Genomic DNA, 18,880 nt, shown 5'->3' with positions numbered 1-18,880 from the left:
CTCAGAATATTTTGTTGCTGTGCTCTGAGTACTCACTCCTCATCTCCTTTGACCGGTTTCCTAACACTCCCCTTGTTGACAACACAGAACATGAGTGTTCTTTCCTGTCATTTTGACGCTGATAAACGGACAGTGATTCTCAGTGTGAAAATGAGAATGAAGTTTTTTTTTTTTTTTTTTTTTTTTTTTTGAGACGGAGTCTCGCTCTGCCGCCCAGGCTGGAGTGCAGTGGCGGGATCTCAGCTCGCTGCAAGCTCCGCCTCCCAGGTTCACGCCATTCTCCTGCCTCAGCCTCCGGAGTAGCTGGGACTACAGGCGCCCGCCACCGCGCCCGGCTAGTTTTTTGTATTTTTTAGTAGAGACGGGGTTTCACCGTGTTAGCCAGGATGGTCTCGATCTCCTGACCTCGTGATCCGCCCATCTCGGCCTCCCACAGTGCTGGGATTACAGACTTGAGCCACCGCGCCCGGCCGAGAATGAAGTTTTTTTAAAGACAGGCTGTTTCCCACAGTATGCTGGGAAACAAAATGAAAGGATTTCTGGTCTTGGTGCTATAGGTCGCATAGCCACTCTTTCCTGGATTGAGGCTTTCCAGCAAAGGGGATGGGAAGTAAGGCTGGCCTGCTGGTGTGGACAGAGATTCCAGCAACATACGTGACCTGGGGGCACAAGGATTGCTTCTGAAACAATGATGAGCACACAACCACCTAATAGCCTGGATCAGCTGAGACCATCCTGATTTCAAACACCCAGTCCCCTTGCCTTCCTAAGAATCCCTGTGTTTTCAGACTGAAAACATGTTCTGAATTGTGTTCAGGAAGTGCATCCCCTGTTGAAAGTCATCAAGAGTGGGAAAGAGCCAAAGTGGGAAGGAGCATGGGTTGACTGGCACAAAAGGAGGTCTGTTGATAAAGAATGGAAGTAAAGGGGAAATCAGGTATTAGCTTTTGCTGTGAGTCAGGACAATTTGAAAGTTGCCTAAAGAGATGCACACCATCTGTGTTGCTGCCGTCCAGTTGGAAGGGAAACTCAGGTTCTTGCCTAATGGCTGAAGCCGTTCACAGAATGTCCCCCACCCCTACCAGCTGCCCACTGCCCCTCCCCCTCTGCAGAATGTCTGGGGGCCTATGTTCCAAACCTATTTACATTCAAATTTTCCCTGCTCCACTTGGACTCAGGAGCATCTGCTGAGCCAGGTCACTCTCTTGCTCCTACCCTTGACTTTTCTCATTGCGGAAACTGCCAGACAGCGGTGGTCAGTGCCCAGCCTGAGGGGATGGCTTCAAATGGAGGTGAGCCTGTAGGGATGGGGGCATTATCCGAGTCTGCCATGCCTCAACTCCTTGGGAATTCAAATTTGACACTGCCCTGGGGACAGTTGATAGGGCTGATGTTGAGGAGGGAGGGAGCACTGGATGTCCCCAAGGACATCACACCTGGGGATGGCCATGGCACCCTGAGTCTGTGGTTAGGGAGGACGAATCCTTAGAGGTGGACCAAGATGCTTGGGGAAATACACCGTGTAGGGGAAAGGTTGGAGTGGATGGATTGATCCTTTCTAGAGGGAGACAGGTCATGTCATTGTGTGTTTGTAGGGAGTGGTGGGATCGTGTTGTGCTGGTGGCCCCGGGAGGATGACAGGCAAGCCTGAGTCCTGTGCCGTGTCTTCAGGCACCTGGAAGGTGCCCTTCCATAGTGTTCAGAGGGATTTAGACTGGAGTTTTCTAGATCTTAGGGAGGAGTGAGGAGAAGTGGTCTCAGCCGGAAAACTGTTGGGTGGGTTGACTGTGACAGACCTTCTAGTGACAACCTCTGGGTGGGCGAGGCTGGGGGTTACTGTAACTGCCACAGCCTGGAGCATCTCAGCTCCCTCCCACAGCTGGCTTCTCTGTCAGTTCAGGTAGCTGTTGGCTTTGATTTAACAGGGGTGGGGACAGATGGGGAAGTTCAGGCAACACAGGGCCTGGGCTTCCTGAGTTGTTCTGAATTGCTTGACCTTTTGTGGAAGCTCAGGTCTTCAGACCCACTTCCTCTTGTCTGCTAGCTCATGGCCTGTCCTCTGCACTTTGTGTTACTGTGGAGATGAAGAATTTGCTCCTATTCCATTTATACAGCCTCATGAGTGGGGGACAGGTGTGGATTCTTGCTGGTTCTCAGTGGAAGGGTCTGGAAAGGCTGGTTTCTAGCGCACAAATAGGAAGATGGTTCTCTTAATATTATTATTCAAGTTAGGATGTGCGTCCTGAATGATGAGGTGCATGTACTGTATCCCTTATTCCCCTTGACTAGAGACTGCAGGAGGTGCTAGTGAATAGAGATGCGTTCCAGAAAACTTTGCCTTCCCTGGCCCGTGGCCCAAGAACCTCTTGTTCTTGGTTGGCCACTATGTTCAGTTATTGGGAGCTCAAAGGAGAAGGACCAGAGATGGGCTCCTTATCCCACTACCTATTGTAACCTGAGCAGCAGCTGTGAAAATCCCTAGACACCTCCCCTGATAGCCCTGCTGCTCACCATTTGCTGGCTGTGTTCTAATCGTGTGCAGCTGTTGCTGGCTGTTCAGTGACACTAACTCAGGGGACTCCACCACTGCCTCTCAGACCTCTCCCTGGGAACAGAGCTTTCTGAGTGGCAGCTGGGACCATCAAGTACTGAGGAAAGGGTGGCCCGAATCTGACCCCTATTTAGCACTTGCTGTTGGTGGTGCCAGGACAATCACTTGTATGCTGGGCATGACGAGTTATGGATTATCTTCAGGGTTCGTAGGGCACTGGCTTGGGAAAGATTTCCATCCAGTGGTTTTCTTTTGTTGTGTTTGAGCTAGGAAAGACAGGGGTTTACAAGAGCTTCAGGAAAAGGCTGATTGAAGAGGAGATGGGGCCATAATATTCGGAAGCTCCTGACTTCTTGTCGGCCTTCTGAGTGCCAAGCATTGCCCTGGGGTAGGCCCCACACCTGTTGCTGAGCACGCTGAGGACCACCAAGCTACTGAGAGACTCATCCCTGACCCATGGCTTGGGAGATCCTGTAAGGCTGACAGGGTCTGCCAGGGACTCCCAGGGAGACCCTCGGGCAGTGAAGGCTTAGCTGTTGCTTCTTGGGGGACAGGGGTCAGGGAGTCTTGGTGACCCGGGCCAGGCTCTCTAGTGGAGCGACTCTCCCATGGATGAAGAGAGCATACGATGCACACTCAGGGACACTTACAAGCTGCACAGTTTCCCTGTCACAAGCCCTCAGCTGTTGGGACTCCCCTCTGATTCCCCAGTGACTAGTGTGGACCTGGAGACCCCAGCTCATTCACCTCTTTCCTTTGTTTCCACAGCATACCCAGTGCTGGGACCAGGCGTGACCATGAACCCTGGAACATCCCTGTCTGTGTTCACGGCTCTGCCCTTTGCCACACCTGCTCCTGGCCCAGCACAGGGGCCACCCCTCATGACTGCTGGGGTTCCTACAGGTGGCCCACTGGTGCTGCCTGCCTTCCCCAGCACATCTCTGGTGGCAGGACAGGATGGTCACGGCCCAAGTGGGGCCGCGGCTTCCAACGTCTTTGTCCAGATGAGGACAGAGGTGGGGCCTGTGAAGGCCCCTCAGGCGCAGACCTTGGTCCTAACTCAGGCCCCCCTTGTCTGGCAGGCTCCAGTCACCCTCTGCGGAGGTGTCGTGTGTCCGCCTCCCCTACTCCTGGCAGCTACTCCTGTGGTGCCTGTTGTGGCTGCCCAGGTGGTTGGGGGCACCCAGGCCTGTGAGGGAGGCTGGTCCCAGGGCCTTCCTCTTCCACCACCACCACCACCAGCTGCCCAGATGCCCCCCATCGTGTTTCCAGCGAATGCTGGGCCATGCCCACAAGGGGCTCATGGAGAGGGCAGCCTGGCTTCCTCCCAGGCTAAGTCCCCGCCGGACAACTCCTGTAACCCCAAGAGTGTCTATGAGAACTTCCGACTCTGGCAGCACTACAAGCCCCTGGCCCGGAGGCACCTTCCCCAGAGTCCTGACACCGAAGCACTTTCCTGCTTCCTCATGTGAGTGCCCTCGGGGCTCCGGAGCTGTCCTGCAGCTCACATGTAAAGAGGCTGCTGGATGGACAGGAGAGCTTGTTCATCCGCTGTTCAGGGGAGCTTGCAGGGTGGTTGTGAGGGTGATGGGTTGCACTATGGGAAGGTACATTTTCAACAACATTAATCTGGCTGCGGCTCAGGACAGACTGTCAGGGGCCTCATCTCAACTGCCCGTCACTGTCCCATGAGTCCAGTCAATCCTTACTTTCAATAATTTTCACAACAATGTTTACAGAAGACCCAGGTCAGAGAGGGTTTCTGGTGTGACGTGAGCTACGGTTTGGGTTTAGGTCTTTGAGTACACACCCCAGTGCCTCCCCTTGAACCCAGTATTGATGGCCAGGAGCACATCACATCAGGCTGGGAGGAGGAGCTGCAGGGCCCAGATGGAACCTGGTACATTCCCGCAGTTCTGCCGAGGTCCAGTTAGCACAGCAGTGGTGGAGCCTTCACAGGGGGATGGTCTTGGGCCCCACACTGGGGTCGATGCTGGGCAGGCATTTGCATCTTCACCCTCAATCCCTCCCAGAAAAAGGGACAATGATGCTTCATTCAGGGGATGGTGAAGAGATGACTTGAGCTCACATATGACATGCATAGCACAGTGCCTGGAACATGCTATGACACATTACATGATAGCAATTATGATTACTGTCCCCATTACTATCATTATCAGGACTAGGCCATCTAGGAGAGAACTCCCCAAAGCCACAGGCTCCAGTGATAGCTCTGAGTGCACCACGAGCCCAGCAGCCCAGGGCCGTGGACTGTGGTGACTGTGAGGCAGCAACGTCAGCATCTGGAAGAGTTTGTGGTTTCATTCCCAGTCCCTGCCTCTCTCCACACTGCGGTGCCTCTGTGACCCTGTGTTTCCCGCTGATGTGCAAACGGGAGCTTGAGCACATCCACCTTGCAACACACTGGCCATTCCCTTAGGGAAGTTCCCTGCCTGGGGTGTAGGTGAAAGGTGACCCCATCTTCATCCCCAACAATCTCACTGCCCCCGCACCCTGGAACTGGTTGCATTCCCCCTTGGAGCGGAGTCCCGGTGCACTGGGGACCCTGATTCTTGGAGTGGAGCTGCCCCAGGCTCACAGGCCTTTGCCATGTCTCCTGTGGGAATGTAGGAAGCTATACCTGGCTGCTTGCAGTGGGCTTGGACACGGCTCTGCTTTGGTTCTGGACATGTGCTCCTGCTCCTCATGCTCCGGGAACCTGAGGCTGCGTCCCCAGGGGCTGCCTTACTCCAGAGTCCCCAGGAAGCTGGTTAAATACTCAGTCCTGGAGCCCTGGAACCTGCACTTTAACCCTCGCTCCCAGGTCATTCTGTGTGCACGCTGTCTCAGTCAGCTCAGGCTCTGTCGTAACAAATCCCATAGACTGGGTGCTTTATCAAGACACATTCATGTCTCCCAGTTCCAGAGGCCAGTAGTCCCAGATCAAGGTGACAGCAGATTGGGTGTCTGGTCAGGGCCCTCTTCCTGGCTGGAGAGAGCTGCCTCTGGCTGTGTCCCCTTATGGCTGAGAGGAAGAGCCCTGGCATCTCCTCCTGGCCTTATCAGGGCTCCTTTTCCATGACTGGGACCCACGCTCATGACCTGCTCTGACCCTGACTGCCTCCAAATACTGACACAGTGGCCCTGAGGGCTTCAGCACAGCAATGTTGGGGGCACACATGTTCCACCCATAGTACTGAGTTCACTTCTCAACCCTGAGGACCTGAGGGGCAGTCGGAGAGGCCACATGGTAGCTTGTGTTGATGTATGATCTTGCAGTCATGTTCTGGGGCCTGAGGAGCCCACCTGGGGGAGAACAGGACAGGGACATGGCAGGACAGGTGTGGCGAGGACAGGGACCAGGTGTTGGGACCAGGTGGGCTTGGGATGAATGGTGGGCTTATGGACTGGGACTGACTGCACTGGTTTACAGCCCAGTTCTCCGATCCCTGGCCCGGCGGAAGCCCACCATGAGCATGGAGGAGGGACTGTGGCGGGCCGTGCGGGAATGGCAGCACACAAGCAACTTTGACCGGATGATCTTCTACGAGATGGCAGAAAAGTGAGTGTGGGGTCCTGGGGGCAGGGCCCGCATGGTAGGGTGAGAGTGAATGACAGAGGCCCGGTGGCCGTGGTGGCTTCTCAGCGTGGAGCATGAGGAGGATGTGGACAAACACAAGACGCTCTGGGCCCCTGGATGCCTCAGGAAGCTGCTCCTACCACTTAGAGTGCTCTGGGGTCTCAGTGCTGCCCTAATGGGAAGCAGCCCCTGCCTGGCCTGGGGCCTACCCCTGCCTTGACACTGGAGGTCATAGGGGGAGCAGCCAGCATCGCAGCCCAAAGTGGGTCACCTCCAGCTGTGGGGATGGGGAGAAGGGGTGCTAGTGACTATAGACAAGAGTGGGGTGCAGGCTCCTCACAGCAGTGGCCAGAAGTCGGTTTTCTCCCATCCCAGCCTGACCAGGGAGTTGGGTCAGGGAGACCTATGCCCCGGACACCGTGAGCCCCATCTCTGGCCTGACCGCCTTTGCTCCTGGGCAGTCCTGTCCGTGAAGACAGACAGCAGCCTCAGGGGATAGGGGCCCTGTCCTCTGGGCTCAGCTTGTGCTTCTTCCTGATCATTGGTCTCCCAGGCCTTGTGGCCCTGGCTTATCTTTGAGGGGCCCACAGTCCCAACCTCAGGACTCCTGCATCTGGGCATCATCCCTGACGCCTTCTGCCGTCAACCCCACCCCTGGCCAGCTGAAACCTGGAGGAGGGATCCCCTGGGACCCTCCTGGACATCGTGGCCCTGACTTGAGTCAGGAAGCCCCGTTGATGCCATGGGCTCTGCAGGGGCCGGGTGAGGGAGGATGAGCCCAGAACTCTGGGAGCAGCTCCCTCCTGGGACTGGGGGATGGCACCTAGTGAAGGCCTGGACAGTCCACTGGAGGCACTTCCTCCCATCCCTGCCCTCGGCCACTGCCTGGTCCTGGGGAAAGGGGGTCTGGACCCTCTCCGCACAGCCTGGGCCTCCTTCACCCCCAGGTTCCTGGAGTTTGAGGCTGAGGAGGAGATGCAGATTCAGAAATCGCAACTGATGAAGGGGCCCCAGTGCCTGCCTCCTCCGGCCCCACCGAGGCTTGAACCTCAAGGACTTCCAGCCCCTGAGGCGGACAAGCAGCCAGGTATGGCTTCCCACATTCCCACAGGAGCCATGGCAAAGGTCAAAGGGGCCAAGGGAGGCCACCGTGCCCACACCACATGCTTCCCTACAAGAGGGAGATCTTCTCCCTCCAACAGGACAGCTTCCAGGAGCATACGTTGGGTATTGACCTGGTCAAGTTTCCTAGCTACTGTCTCCCCTCGCTCATCCAAAACTCCACACATGCTCTGCCCAGGAAGCAGGGATGAGCGAGGAGAGTACACAGCATATTGGTGGCTGCGAACTTCCTCCCAAGCGATGCTGTCTCACATGTGCCCCTCCTGCCTCCTCCCGGGGTGCAGTGGTTCAGGTGGTCCTGACCCACCTGGGACCTACTTCACATCCCCAAGCCCTGCCCTCCCCTGTGTGGTGCAGGTAGGAGGAGTGGCCCTCACCACACCCATCCTCCTCCCTCTCTGCCTCAGTGTACCTTCCCAGCAAGGCCGGCCCCAAGGCCCCTACTGCCTGCCTGCCACCACCCAGGCCCCAGAGGCCAGCGGAGACCAAGGCCCGCCTGCCACCATGCAGGCTCCACCGGCGAGCAGAGACCAAGGCCCGCCTGCAACCACCCAGGCCCCAGAGGCCAGCGGAGACCAACGTCCCCGAGGAGATTCCTCCAGAAGTGGTGCAGGAGTATGTGGACATCATGGAGGAGCTGCTGGGGCCTCCCCTCGGGGCCACAGGGGAGCCCGAGAAACAACGGGAAGAGGGCGAAGTGACGCAGCCACAGGAAGAGGACTGGATACCCCCAGACCCGGGCCTCCTGAGCTACATTGACAAGCTGTGTTCCCAGAAAGACTTTGTCACCAAGGTGGGCTGGCCTGGAGTGATGGGGTCTGCAGGATTCCAGGGGGTAGCACTCCCAGGTCCTTGGAATTAAGCTCTGTTCCTTAGTTACTCAGCAGTGCGTGTATTTCCATGGATTTGAGTGTCTGTGTACGTGACTGTGTGTGTCTGTGTGTTGCTGTGTGTTTGTGTCTGTGATTTGTTACCGTGTGTCTTTGTGTGTCTGTGTGGGTGTGAGTGTGGAGTGTGTATGCTAACTGTGTCTGTGTCTTTTCCTGTGCCGTATGTGGGTCTGTTTTTGTGTCTGTGTGTGGTTTGTGTGTCTCTGTCTGTGTGTGCGTATGCTACCAGGTCTGCGGTCTGTGTCTGTGGCTGGTGGTCACCATGATATGAGACAGCCCCACGAGGGTGGGGACGAGGTGCTTGCAGCTTTCTGCATCTCTTCTGGGTGTCCTTGGCTCCGGGTTACTCCCTGCCCAGGAAGCTCACGCCTTCTTCCTTCTGTTTCCAGGTGGAGGCCGTCATTCACCCCCGATTCCTGGAAGAATTGCTTTCCCCACATCCACAGATGGATTTCTCGGCCCTAAGCCAGGAGCTGGAGCAGGAGGAAGGACTCACCCTTGCCCAGGTACCCCAGGGTCAGGAGGGACCCAGCACACAAGGCCCACCTGATTGTCTAACCCCACCCTGCTGGGGATGCTCGGCTTCTTGGGGAGCCACTCCGGGGTGGGAAGATGCAGGTTCAGAGGGAGTAGGATGGAGAGGAGCCAGGGAGGGGAGTCAGGATGCAAGCTGCAGTGAGGCCCAACGGGATGCCCGGCAGAGCCACACCCTCTCTTTGACATAAAGCCCAGCTGCCTCAGGCTTCCCTGCCTCCCGCCCAAGTGTCCTGGTCTCCACCACCCTGGGCCCTGCTCACACCCAGGGCAGTCCCAATAAGTGCCCCCTTTCTTTCCGCAGCTAGTGGAGAAGCGCCTCCTACCCTTGAAGGAGAAAGAGCATGCGAGGGCAGCCCCTAGTCATGGCATGGCCTGGTTGGACTCAAGTTCTTCTAAATGTGCAGCTGGCCAAGGAGCAGAGAGAGACGTCCCTGACCCCCAACAAGGGGTTGGCATGGAAACCTGCCCACCCCAGACGGCTGCCCGGGACCCTCAGGGACGAGGCAGAGCCCGCACTGGCATGACCAGGTCCAAAGACTCTGCTGTGCTTTTAGGATGTCAGGATTCCCCTGGGCTGAGAGCTGCCCGGCCAACCTCTCCTCCCCAGGACCACAGACCCACGTGCCCTGGCCTGGGGACCAAGGACACCTTGGATCTCCCTGGAGGATCTCCTGTCAGGGAGTCACACGGGCTGGCTCAGGGGTCAAGTGAGGAGGAGGAGCTCCCCAGCCTGGCCTTCTTCTTGGGTTCCCAGCATAAGCTGCTGCCCTGGTGGCTACCCCAGAGCCCTGTCCCTGCCTCGGGCCTTCTCAGCCCAGAAAAGTGGGGACCCAAGGGAGCTCTTCAGTCCCCATCTGCTCCGAGAAGAGGCCTCAGCCTAGCAGCCTCTCCTGCCACAAAGTCCAAGAAGCGACCTCTCTTCAGAAGCGCATCGCCTGCTGAAAAGACACCCCACCCAGGGCCTGGGCTCAGGGTCTTTGGGGAGCAATCCCTGGCTTGGGGGCTGGGTGGTCCCTCACAGTCTCAAAAGAGAAAGGGTGACCCCTTGGTCTCCAGGAAGAAGAATAAGCGGCATTGTAGCCAATAGGGGCTTCCAGGCAGGTTTTCTGGTGCCAGTCCGCAAGGGTGGGGGTCTGGCATCTGATGCCCCAAAGCAGTCAAAATCTTCTTCCTCCGCAGTGCTGATCTTGCTGGGCCTTAGCTTTGGAGGGTAGGGGAGGGAGGAGAGGGGAAGGAGAGGGTGGCTGAATGGGGAGGGCAGGGAGGGAGGGGAGAGGAGGGAGAGGGTGGCTGAATGGGTAGGGCAGAGAGGGAGGGGAGAGGAGGGAGAGGGTGGCTGAATGGGGAGGGCAGGGAGGGAGGGGAGAGGAGAGAGAGGGTGGCTGAATGGGGAGGGCAGAGAGGGAGGGGAGAGGAGGGAGAGGGTGGTTGAACGGGAGGGCAGGAAGGGAGGGCCTGGGGGGAAGGGGCTGGGGGATGGGAAGCAGTGCCTTGGGTGTCTCGTGTGTAAATGTGAATAAATGTAGTTGTGTTGGAAAATGCTCTCAGGGCTGCTGCCTCTGTCCTCGGGGCTGTGCTGCTCCGTGGAGGGTATCTGTGAGGGTGGGCAGAGGAACTGGGAGATGTCAGACACTGGGAACCCACAGGGGCTGGCCCCACTTTCTCCCCCTGGTGTAGGGAACCCCTTCAGTTGTTCCAGGGACTGACAGATGCTGAGGAAGCTCTGATCCCTCCCATCCCCCACTCGCAAAGCCTGCCTGCATTAGGGAGGCTTCTTGGAACCTCCCTTCATTATCAGTATCCCCGGAAAATCCTGGGATTGGAGAGAGCTGGCTGGCTCTTGTTCTGCTTGGTGGGAGCTGAGGAGAAGATAGCCGCCTGCAACATGGACATGGGGAGAGGCAGCCGCTCCTGCTTAACCCTCATCAGGAAGAGTGCAGGCACTGGGCTGAGCGGAGACGTTGAGGTGACCGTCCACATGGGTGTGTTTGGGATACGACGATGGGTGGGGAGCAGGGGAAGTCACTCTGCCTATTTCTGGGCAGGAGAGAGTCTTCTCCAACTAGCTGCAGCAGATGCTGCTTGCTGTGGCCACAGGGACTGGCCTCAGGGGCCCTCAGGGTCCTCCATGGAGCCCCCCACAGCTATGATTCCTTTCCCGTATGATGACTGAACTCATGTGGAATTGATGTAGACACAGATGTACATTGATATCTAAAACAGTTCCCTCCCAATACACCATCATCAATGGGAACAAGCATGACCAGCCCACCAGGCACAGGGTGGGTGTCTGCTAGTTCCAGGACCAGGGGGAGCTGGGGCCCAGGCTGAGAGGGGTTGAGGGTCGGCCACCCTTCTGCCAGGCACAGACCCCAAGGGCAGAGCAGGGGCTGCCTGGGATGTGGCATTGGCTGTCTGGGAAGTGCCCTGGGAGTCGGGGGCTAGGCATTCGCTGAAGGGAGACTTCCAGAGTCTGTGAGTGAGATGAGGACTGCATCAGGAGAGGGACCGAGGCTGGGGAGGACACTCTGCTCTTTCCCAGGTTGTCCTGTCCTCCCAGTCTCTGCTGAACTCCCCTGACCCCATGGGCCAACTTCTGCCCCCCTTACCTCTAACCCACCTCTTAGAATCTCAGATCCCAGCATGGACGGGACCCAGCACCCGCCCTGGTTCCCTCCTGGCCAACACCTTCTTCTCCACAGTCCGAGTTCTGATTCCTCCCCCAGGGCCCTTTTTGGCTCAGGACCCCTGTGACTGCCAGGGCGCTGGTCCCAGCACTGCCTGCATGCAGAGCTGTGGTTATGGCGCTGGGGGCTGGCCCAGCAGCAGAGACTGGTGGGGTAAAACCGTCCGGTACACAGTGGCCTGGCCCCTCAGTCAAGTGACAAAGGGAGCCATGTTTGGGTCCTCTCTGGCCCCCTCTACCCACAGAACACAGCAGTCAGCCAGACAGATGCCCCTCTGCCCCATCCCCTCTGTTCGATGTGGGCAGTGTTGGAGGTCTGCCGTCCTCTGTAGCCTTTGGGAAGGAGAGTTTATCTTGGCAGGGCTTCCCCAGTTCAGTGCACATCAGGCCCTCGGGGAAAATGTGGCGAGTGAAGAAGAGTCACTGGTGGGTGATGTGGACAGCTCCCATGACTCCTCTACATTCAGGGCCATCGACAGGAGATAAGGTAGCACTGCCCCTTTGCAGGAGTTAGGAATGTTAAATGAGCCTTGTTTGAAGGGAACGTGGTCCATACTCTGGTGTGTGTGGGTGCCCAGCCAACTTCCTCACCTAAGGGTTAAAGTGACACCCTGGGGCTCCTGCTGGTTACCCCACTGGCTGTTGTCTATCCCACTGTCCTTGTCCTTGTTTTGGCTGAACCCTTCCTAGGAAGCAGAACTTGTGCTTCCTCTACCACTGTGTCCCACCTGAGCCCTACGATGTGCCCCTAAATGGGCACAGAGGGGCTGACTGGGGAGCTCTGGCAGACTGAACACACGTCGCCCCCCGCCCCCCGCACAGTTCCTGTGTTGAAGCCCTAACCCCCAACATGATGGTATTTGGAGATGTGACGTTTGGGATATATTCAGGGTTAGAAGAGATCATGAGGGTGGGGCCCTAATGATGGGAATAGGGTCCTGGTAAGAAGCAGAGACCCCAGAGCTCTCTCTCTCCCTGACACGAGGACACAGTGAGAAGGCAGCCATCTGCAGCCCAGGAATAGAGCCCTCACCAGAATCTCACCACACTGGGACACTAACCTCGGACCTCCATTCTCCAGACTGTGACAAATACATTTGTTTTTTTAATATGCGCCGCCACCCCCAAGTCTATGGCACTTTGTCCTAGCAGCCCTATGTGACTAGGACAAGGTCCATAATCTCAAGAACTTCCTTCCTGACTGGTATCTGGAAACTGTGCATCAGAACCACGGGAAAGAAAGGCTTGGCCCTTTGCGACTGTCAGTGTACCTCCACCCCAACTGCGGTGTATCACACATGAACCAGGAGAGCCTGGGACGCAGTGAAAGGGAACCTGTAAATACCCATGATGTCGTCGCATCCACACTTGGGGAAGCCATACAGCTTGCTCACAGCAGGTGCTGGGAGTGTTCTGAGGCTCTCTGTTGACTTGGCCTCCCTGCTTACGCAGCCAGGTCACTATCTGGGAACCGGTGCGGCTGTAGCTGCCCCAGGCCAGTTTGTCTCCAGAGACCCCTCCGTTCACCACTGGATGACAGATCCCTGAAGAAGCCATGGCCTCCTGGGAAACTCCATCTGACAACCTGAGTAAGGCCGGCCCCCGTTAGTGAGCATGCTGTGCTTTCTGACAGCTGCCAGAATGGACTTGATCCAGGTGGCTGCCCTTTTGTAGCTCACTTGGATTCTAACTTCAGTGTCACATGATGCCCTATGAATGGAACATACAATATGTGTCTTTCATATCTGTCTTCTTTCACTTAGAATAATATTTCCAAGGTCATCCACATTTTTAGTATGTATCATTACATCAAACCTTTTTTGTTGCTGAATAATATTCCATTAATGGATATACTAAAATTTATCCATTTATCAGTTAAGAACATTTGGGTTGTTTTCACTTTTTGGCTATTGTGAATTATACTTCTCAGAACATTTGTGTACAAGGTTTTCTGGGGATGTATGTTTCCATTTCTCATGGCTACATACTTAAGAGTGAAATTGATGGGCCATATGGAACCTCTATGTTTAACCATTTCAGAAGGTGCCAGACTGTTTCCAGTGTACATGAACCATTTTATATACCCACTAGCTGTGTGAGGGTCCCAGTGTCTCTCCATATTCCGGCCAACATTTACTATCAACTCTCTTTTTGATAAAGTCATCCTAGTGGTTCTGAAGTGGCATCTCATCATAGTTGCATTTGTGTTTCCCTGATGTTGAACCTGTTTCATGTATCTATTCGCCACTTGTATATCTTCTTTGGAGCAATGTTTCTCAACGCTTAGTAATTTTTAACTGGTTTGTGTTTTGTCATTGAGTTGTAAGAATTCTTTATATATTCCAGATAAAAATGCTTTAGAAGATATAATTTGCAGAAATATTCTCCCATTCTATGGGTTGTCCTTTACTTTCTTGATGGTACTCTTTGAGGCACAAATGTTTTTACTTTGGATGAAGTCCATTTTATCTATTTTTTCTTTTCTTACTTGTGGTTTTGATGTCATGTTTAAGAAACCATTAACTAGTCCTAGGTCATGAAATTTATTCCTATGCCTTTTCCTTTTTTAAAAACCATCTTAAACATTTTAAAGTGTACAATTTAGTAATGTTATGTGTATTCACATCATTGTGAAATTTAGATCTTTAGAAATATTTTATCTTTCACAACTGAAATTTTGTGCACATTAAATACTAATTTTCCCCGTACTCCCACCCCCAGTCATGGCAACCACTACTTGATGTTTCTGTGATTGTGACTACCTTAAATACTTCATATGAAGGAAAGTATTTGTCCTTTTGTGATTAGCTTATTTCACTTAGCATAATGTTCTTGAGATTGATCCATGTTCTAACATGTGACATGATTTCCTTCTTTCTGTAGGCTGCTTAGTCTTCCATTGTATGTATATACCATATTTTATCCTTTCATCCACCAACGAACATTTGGATTGGATCTCTTGGCCATTGTGCATAATGCTGCAATAGGGATTGTACTGAATTTGTAAATTGTTTTAGGTAGTATGGACATTTTAACAATATTAAGTCTTCAAATCCACATGCATGGAGATCTCTTTTCTTTTATTTGTATACTCTTTGTTTTCTTGTAGCATTGTTGTTTTGTAGCTTTTAGCATCCAAGTTGTTTGCCTCTTTGGTTAAGTTTGTTTCTAGGTATTTTGTTCTTTTTCATGCTATTATAAATAAAACTGTGGTTTTTTGTTTGTGTTCCTTTCTATCTTTGTTTGTTTTTGTAGTAGAGACAGGGGACTCCTCTCCTCAGGCTCTCTCGCATCTCTCTGGCAGACAGGTGGTCATGATCGTCTGCGCTGTGGGGCCCTATTATTCCAGAGCAAATGCTGGAGCCAGACTGACCCTATGGAAATGCACAAGGACATGGGCTGTGGTGATGGGCGCCCTCAGTCAGGCAGCAGCTGTCCCGCGTTCCTGGCTTCCACCTCTGAGGCAGCTCCCCGACATTCTCCAAAGTCTGTCCACTTCCTTATCTGTTACAGTTGCTCTTGTCAGGGGGGGCAGTGGGCTTTGGCCTGTTTACCTGCACCCTCGTGTGTGTGCTACAGCCTGGCTTGGGACACATTTGGTCTCCATGTGAAGACCGAGATTGCGACTTTCTGTGCTTGGAGCCCCAAAAGGACAGGTGGGCCCTGAGGGACAGATGCCCCAGTCCCAGGACAAGGAACTTCCCCCAGGAGAGCTGCTCATGGCCCCCTTTAACTCCCAACTCCCATGGAGGGGCTGACAGGGGTTCCCTGCAGGCTGAGGCTCTGAGCACAGGGACACCTGGGGCCCTACATACCAGCCCTATGAGAAATAGGGCCAAAGAGCCTCATTCCCCTTGTGAGTGGCTGGTCACCCACACTTCAAGGCCTCATACTGCACAGGGTCCTGTAGCTGATCCACACCTGACATGCTGAGTCTTCCTTGGGCTTCATCCCCTGGAGTCGTCCCCTATTCCTGGCTCCCATGCTGGTGGCCCTGCCTTCTGTCACAGATACCCAAGGACTCTCCAGGCCATACCTCAGTGACAGCAGCTTTGCCATCTCGCTGGCCTCAATCCCAGAAAAACTTCAAGAGAACAAGGCCCAGGATTTTAAAAGGGCTAAGACTAATGTTACAGAAAATGGACTGTAAGATGAGGAATTTTCACAAGTGTTCTCCAATTTATACAGAGAATGAAACAGAAATTGTGGAATTGAAATGTGCAAAAAGCAGTACTAAGAAATAGTGGTTTAAGCAGATGATGCTTTCATGGATTCAGGGCAATGACTGCTATCCACAGAGTGTGCAGAGGAAGGGCCTGGTCCTGGTGGGTAGCATGGCTGTGGTTCATCCAAGAGAATGAGAAAGGGCTTCTTCACCAAGCTCCAGAGTGAGCCCTCTCTTAATTCCCCAAATTCAGTGCACAGTAGAGGCACCCTGGAAAGACATTAGCCTCCATCTGCCTGGCTACATTCATATTCTCCAGACCCACCCTCAGCCCACACTTGGGTCCCCCTGATGGGCAATAATAAAAAGCCTCTGTCCCCAGTGCCCCTGTTTTTCTGAGCCTTCCCATCAGGGTTCCTCCAGGTACCTCCAGTTTAGGGAGCAGCGCCTCTGCAACATCCTCCTCCAGAACAGATGGTGCGATGGGGACGGCACCATAACTGCTGTGACTGAACACAATTAGGGTCCCCATTCAGAAAGAGCACCCAAGGCCCACCTGGTACACACAGGTGGTATGATGGGGAACAAATAAGAAGCAAGTCTCCCTCCACATATGGTTCCCATGAATGGACATTGCTGCCTGAGGAAGGGGCTCAGTCCCTTGAAGTTAAATTTAAGCTGCTCTCTCGTTATACAAGCCAGAGGCCCCAAACCTCAAAGTGAGTGTGTGTGTGTGTGAGTGTGTGAGTGTGTGTGTGTGTGTGTGTGTGTGTGTGTGTGTGTGTGTTGGAGAATGTGGGGCTGATGAACCCAATCAGAACCATAGTGTATTTGAGACACTCTCCTGTGGACAGAAGAAGAGCCAGCATGTGTCATCGTCAGCTGTGCCCTCCCTGGCTTGACCGTTAATCTGGCTGACCAAAGTCCCCAGCCAGGTCTCTATTCTTTGAACTGGCAGGAGGCCCACTGCTATTTACAGGTGCCCCCTTCCCCTTGCCTGTTCACTTTGATGCGCCCTTCTCTCTCCTGATTGTGTGTATTAAAACCTTATTTTTGTTGCTCTGCCTCTGCTCATGTGTCTATATATTTTGTAATATATATATTATATTTTTATTAAATATATATTAACTATATGTAACCTTAACATTAGATATAAAGATTGTAGGCATATAGATATCTTACAACCATAAAACCTAAAGAAACTTACAGATCAACAAATTTAGGGACCTCATAAAATTCAAATGACAATTTTAGTGTAATGAAACAAAGGCAGAACAGTCACTCCCCTCCACCCTGAGAAAATGGCTCTCCCTGCCCACATGCAGACTCTCCTGAGATCTGCCTGTTGGCGGCACGCATTGCAGTAACTGGACGCTTCCACCACTTGTCCCTATGTAAGTTACACAGAGGCTTCCTTTGTACATCCTGCAATGAAGTCTTTTGGCCTTCACTTGGTGAGAACACAATATTTCCTATTAACTCCCTGTGCATTTTTAAAAATATATCTCTATAACAAAGAAAATGTCACTCCCTGGCACCAAAGAAATGTTAACTAGATTAAAATGCAGACCTTGAGAGGATATGGAAGCTCTCTTCTAAGTCGATCAGCCAAATGAACCAAAATATGTTCATCTTGATCGGTTACTCCACATCTCCAGCAATATGACCCTGTAGGCACCTGATCTCCTCCATTAACATTTTATTTACAAAATCAGGCTTCAGGCCAAAGCTGGTATGGTTTGCTGACCCCTGTTCTAGTAGAAGAGACACTCAACAACTAATTACACAAATAACAACCACTAAGTGCTATCAAGTAAAAGTTCCCAATGCTTAAAACCCTCTAAGAGTAGAGATTGAACCTATGCAGGCAGATCAGATTGCCCTGAGGGAGTGGGTCTTAGATTTAATGTAGCTAATTAGTCAGGCGAGGGCAAGACTACTCCAGACAGAGGAAACCACCTGGGGAAAGGGCTGGGGCAGAAGACAGTCTGGCAAACCCAGTTGGAAAGACGCTTATGGAGCGGGAGCAGGAAGAGTGAGGGCCAGCGCCTGTGAGCTCAGGCTGAAAACAGCAGGGAGGCCAGCCCCTGTGAGGTCCTATGGGTCTTGTGAGGGAATTAGGTCTCTATTTAAATACAGAGACTGCGGCACAAGAAGTAACATGCTCAAGGCTGTACAGCCTGCACAAGATGGAGCTGGAAGCCTCCTCTGTTCACCTCCAGACCCAACTTCTGTATTCTCTTTGTGTTCATTTTGGTTCTAGCCTTGCCCAGAGTCTTTACAAGTTGCCCTCCATGCAATTCCAAAATCTTTCAACAAAACAAAAAGGAAAGGAAATTTTGTCTGCACCTAGGCTCTCCTATAGTGCAGTCCTATAGCCTAGTGCAGTCCTATAGCCTAGTGCAGTCCTATAGCCTAGAGGACTGGGGAGAGCTGTGTTCCCGCTTCTCCTTTCCTCTCTGATGCCCCCTTATATGGAGTCTTAGCAAAGCTTTCTCTGTCCTTGATGTCAAAGGAGCCTTCATAATATCACCTGGGCTCCTCCTCTTGTGTTACCATGCCCTCTGGGTCTCGCCCTGCCCGCCTCTGCACTCTGTCCTTACTGCCTCACTTCCACGCTCCCCTTGGGGATACTTGCACAGCTTGCTGCCCCATGAATGCTCCACGTCCGCTTTTCAGTTCCACGTTCCTCTGCTGGAAGAGCACGTGCCTCGCCCGGCCCTTTTGTCTGGACACCGTCTTTTCTTTAAGAATCCACCCAGGAACAGCTTCTGATGCTTCTAGGTCTGCAGGAAGCCATCCCCGGCCCCTACCTCACCCAGCCTGAGTGCTGTGCTCCCCTGCAGGGTCCACACAGTTCCCAGTGTGAATGGCTGACATCCCAAACTACTGTTCACCTCGGCCTCCCGCACTGCACCCTGAGCTTGTGAGCTCTGTGACAGCAAAGGGCTTATGCGAAGGGCATTTGGCACTTTCCACATGGAGGTTAACCCATTTACCTTGTTAATTCCATTCGTTCCCACCTCTTAGGTACCTGCATATTTCTATCCTTCAGATTTCCTAGCATTGGACCTTATAGGAGCATTTCTTAAAATGGGGTCCCCAGTCCAACAGCAGCAGCATCACATGGGAGTTTGTTAAAAATGCAACTTCTGGAACCCTCTTTGGACTTCTGGGATCTAAAATTCTGGGGGTAGGTGCAGTGATCTGTCTTTCATATCCCCTCCAGCTGACACTGAGGCAGGCTAACGTTTGAGAACCACGGCCTCCCAGGAAGTCATTGCTCATGAAATTGTTGATTCCCTGAGGAGAGTAACGGGTTATTTTCAATCTGGAAAAGAAAAAAGAG

At 53.3% G+C, this 18,880-nt stretch overlaps 1 protein-coding gene across 1 annotated transcript; it reads left to right on the top strand.

The window, feature by feature from the left end:
- Window positions 1-1,152: 1,152 nt before the first annotated feature.
- On the top strand, window positions 1,153-9,865 carry LOC139356083 (NUT family member 2D-like). Its single transcript, XM_071068867.1, has 7 exons — window positions 1,153-1,292; window positions 3,320-4,019; window positions 5,985-6,113; window positions 7,079-7,218; window positions 7,661-8,046; window positions 8,533-8,649; window positions 8,982-9,865. Exons 1-7 carry the CDS (start codon window positions 1,277-1,279, stop codon window positions 9,765-9,767), a joined length of 2,274 nt encoding a protein of 757 aa, XP_070924968.1. The 5' UTR covers window positions 1,153-1,276; the 3' UTR covers window positions 9,768-9,865.
- Window positions 9,866-18,880: the final 9,015 nt, after the last annotated feature.

Source organism: Macaca nemestrina, chromosome 9 (assembly GCF_043159975.1).
Source record: "Macaca nemestrina isolate mMacNem1 chromosome 9, mMacNem.hap1, whole genome shotgun sequence".
In the NCBI taxonomy this organism is placed as follows: Eukaryota; Metazoa; Chordata; class Mammalia; order Primates; family Cercopithecidae; genus Macaca; species Macaca nemestrina.
The sequence above is the reverse complement of the archived record's forward strand: the minus strand, read 5'-3'. Positions and strand labels throughout refer to the sequence as shown.

What these genes read in the sequence shown, in the direction of transcription:
- LOC139356083 (XM_071068867.1), top strand. An exon ending in TGAGGCGGACAAGCAGCCAG is followed by an intron (nt 7,219 to 7,660) that starts GTATGGCTTCCC and finishes TCTCTGCCTCAG; the next exon opens with TGTACCTTCCCAGCAAGGCC. An exon ending in AAGGACTCACCCTTGCCCAG is followed by an intron (nt 8,650 to 8,981) that starts GTACCCCAGGGT and finishes TTCTTTCCGCAG; the next exon opens with CTAGTGGAGAAGCGCCTCCT.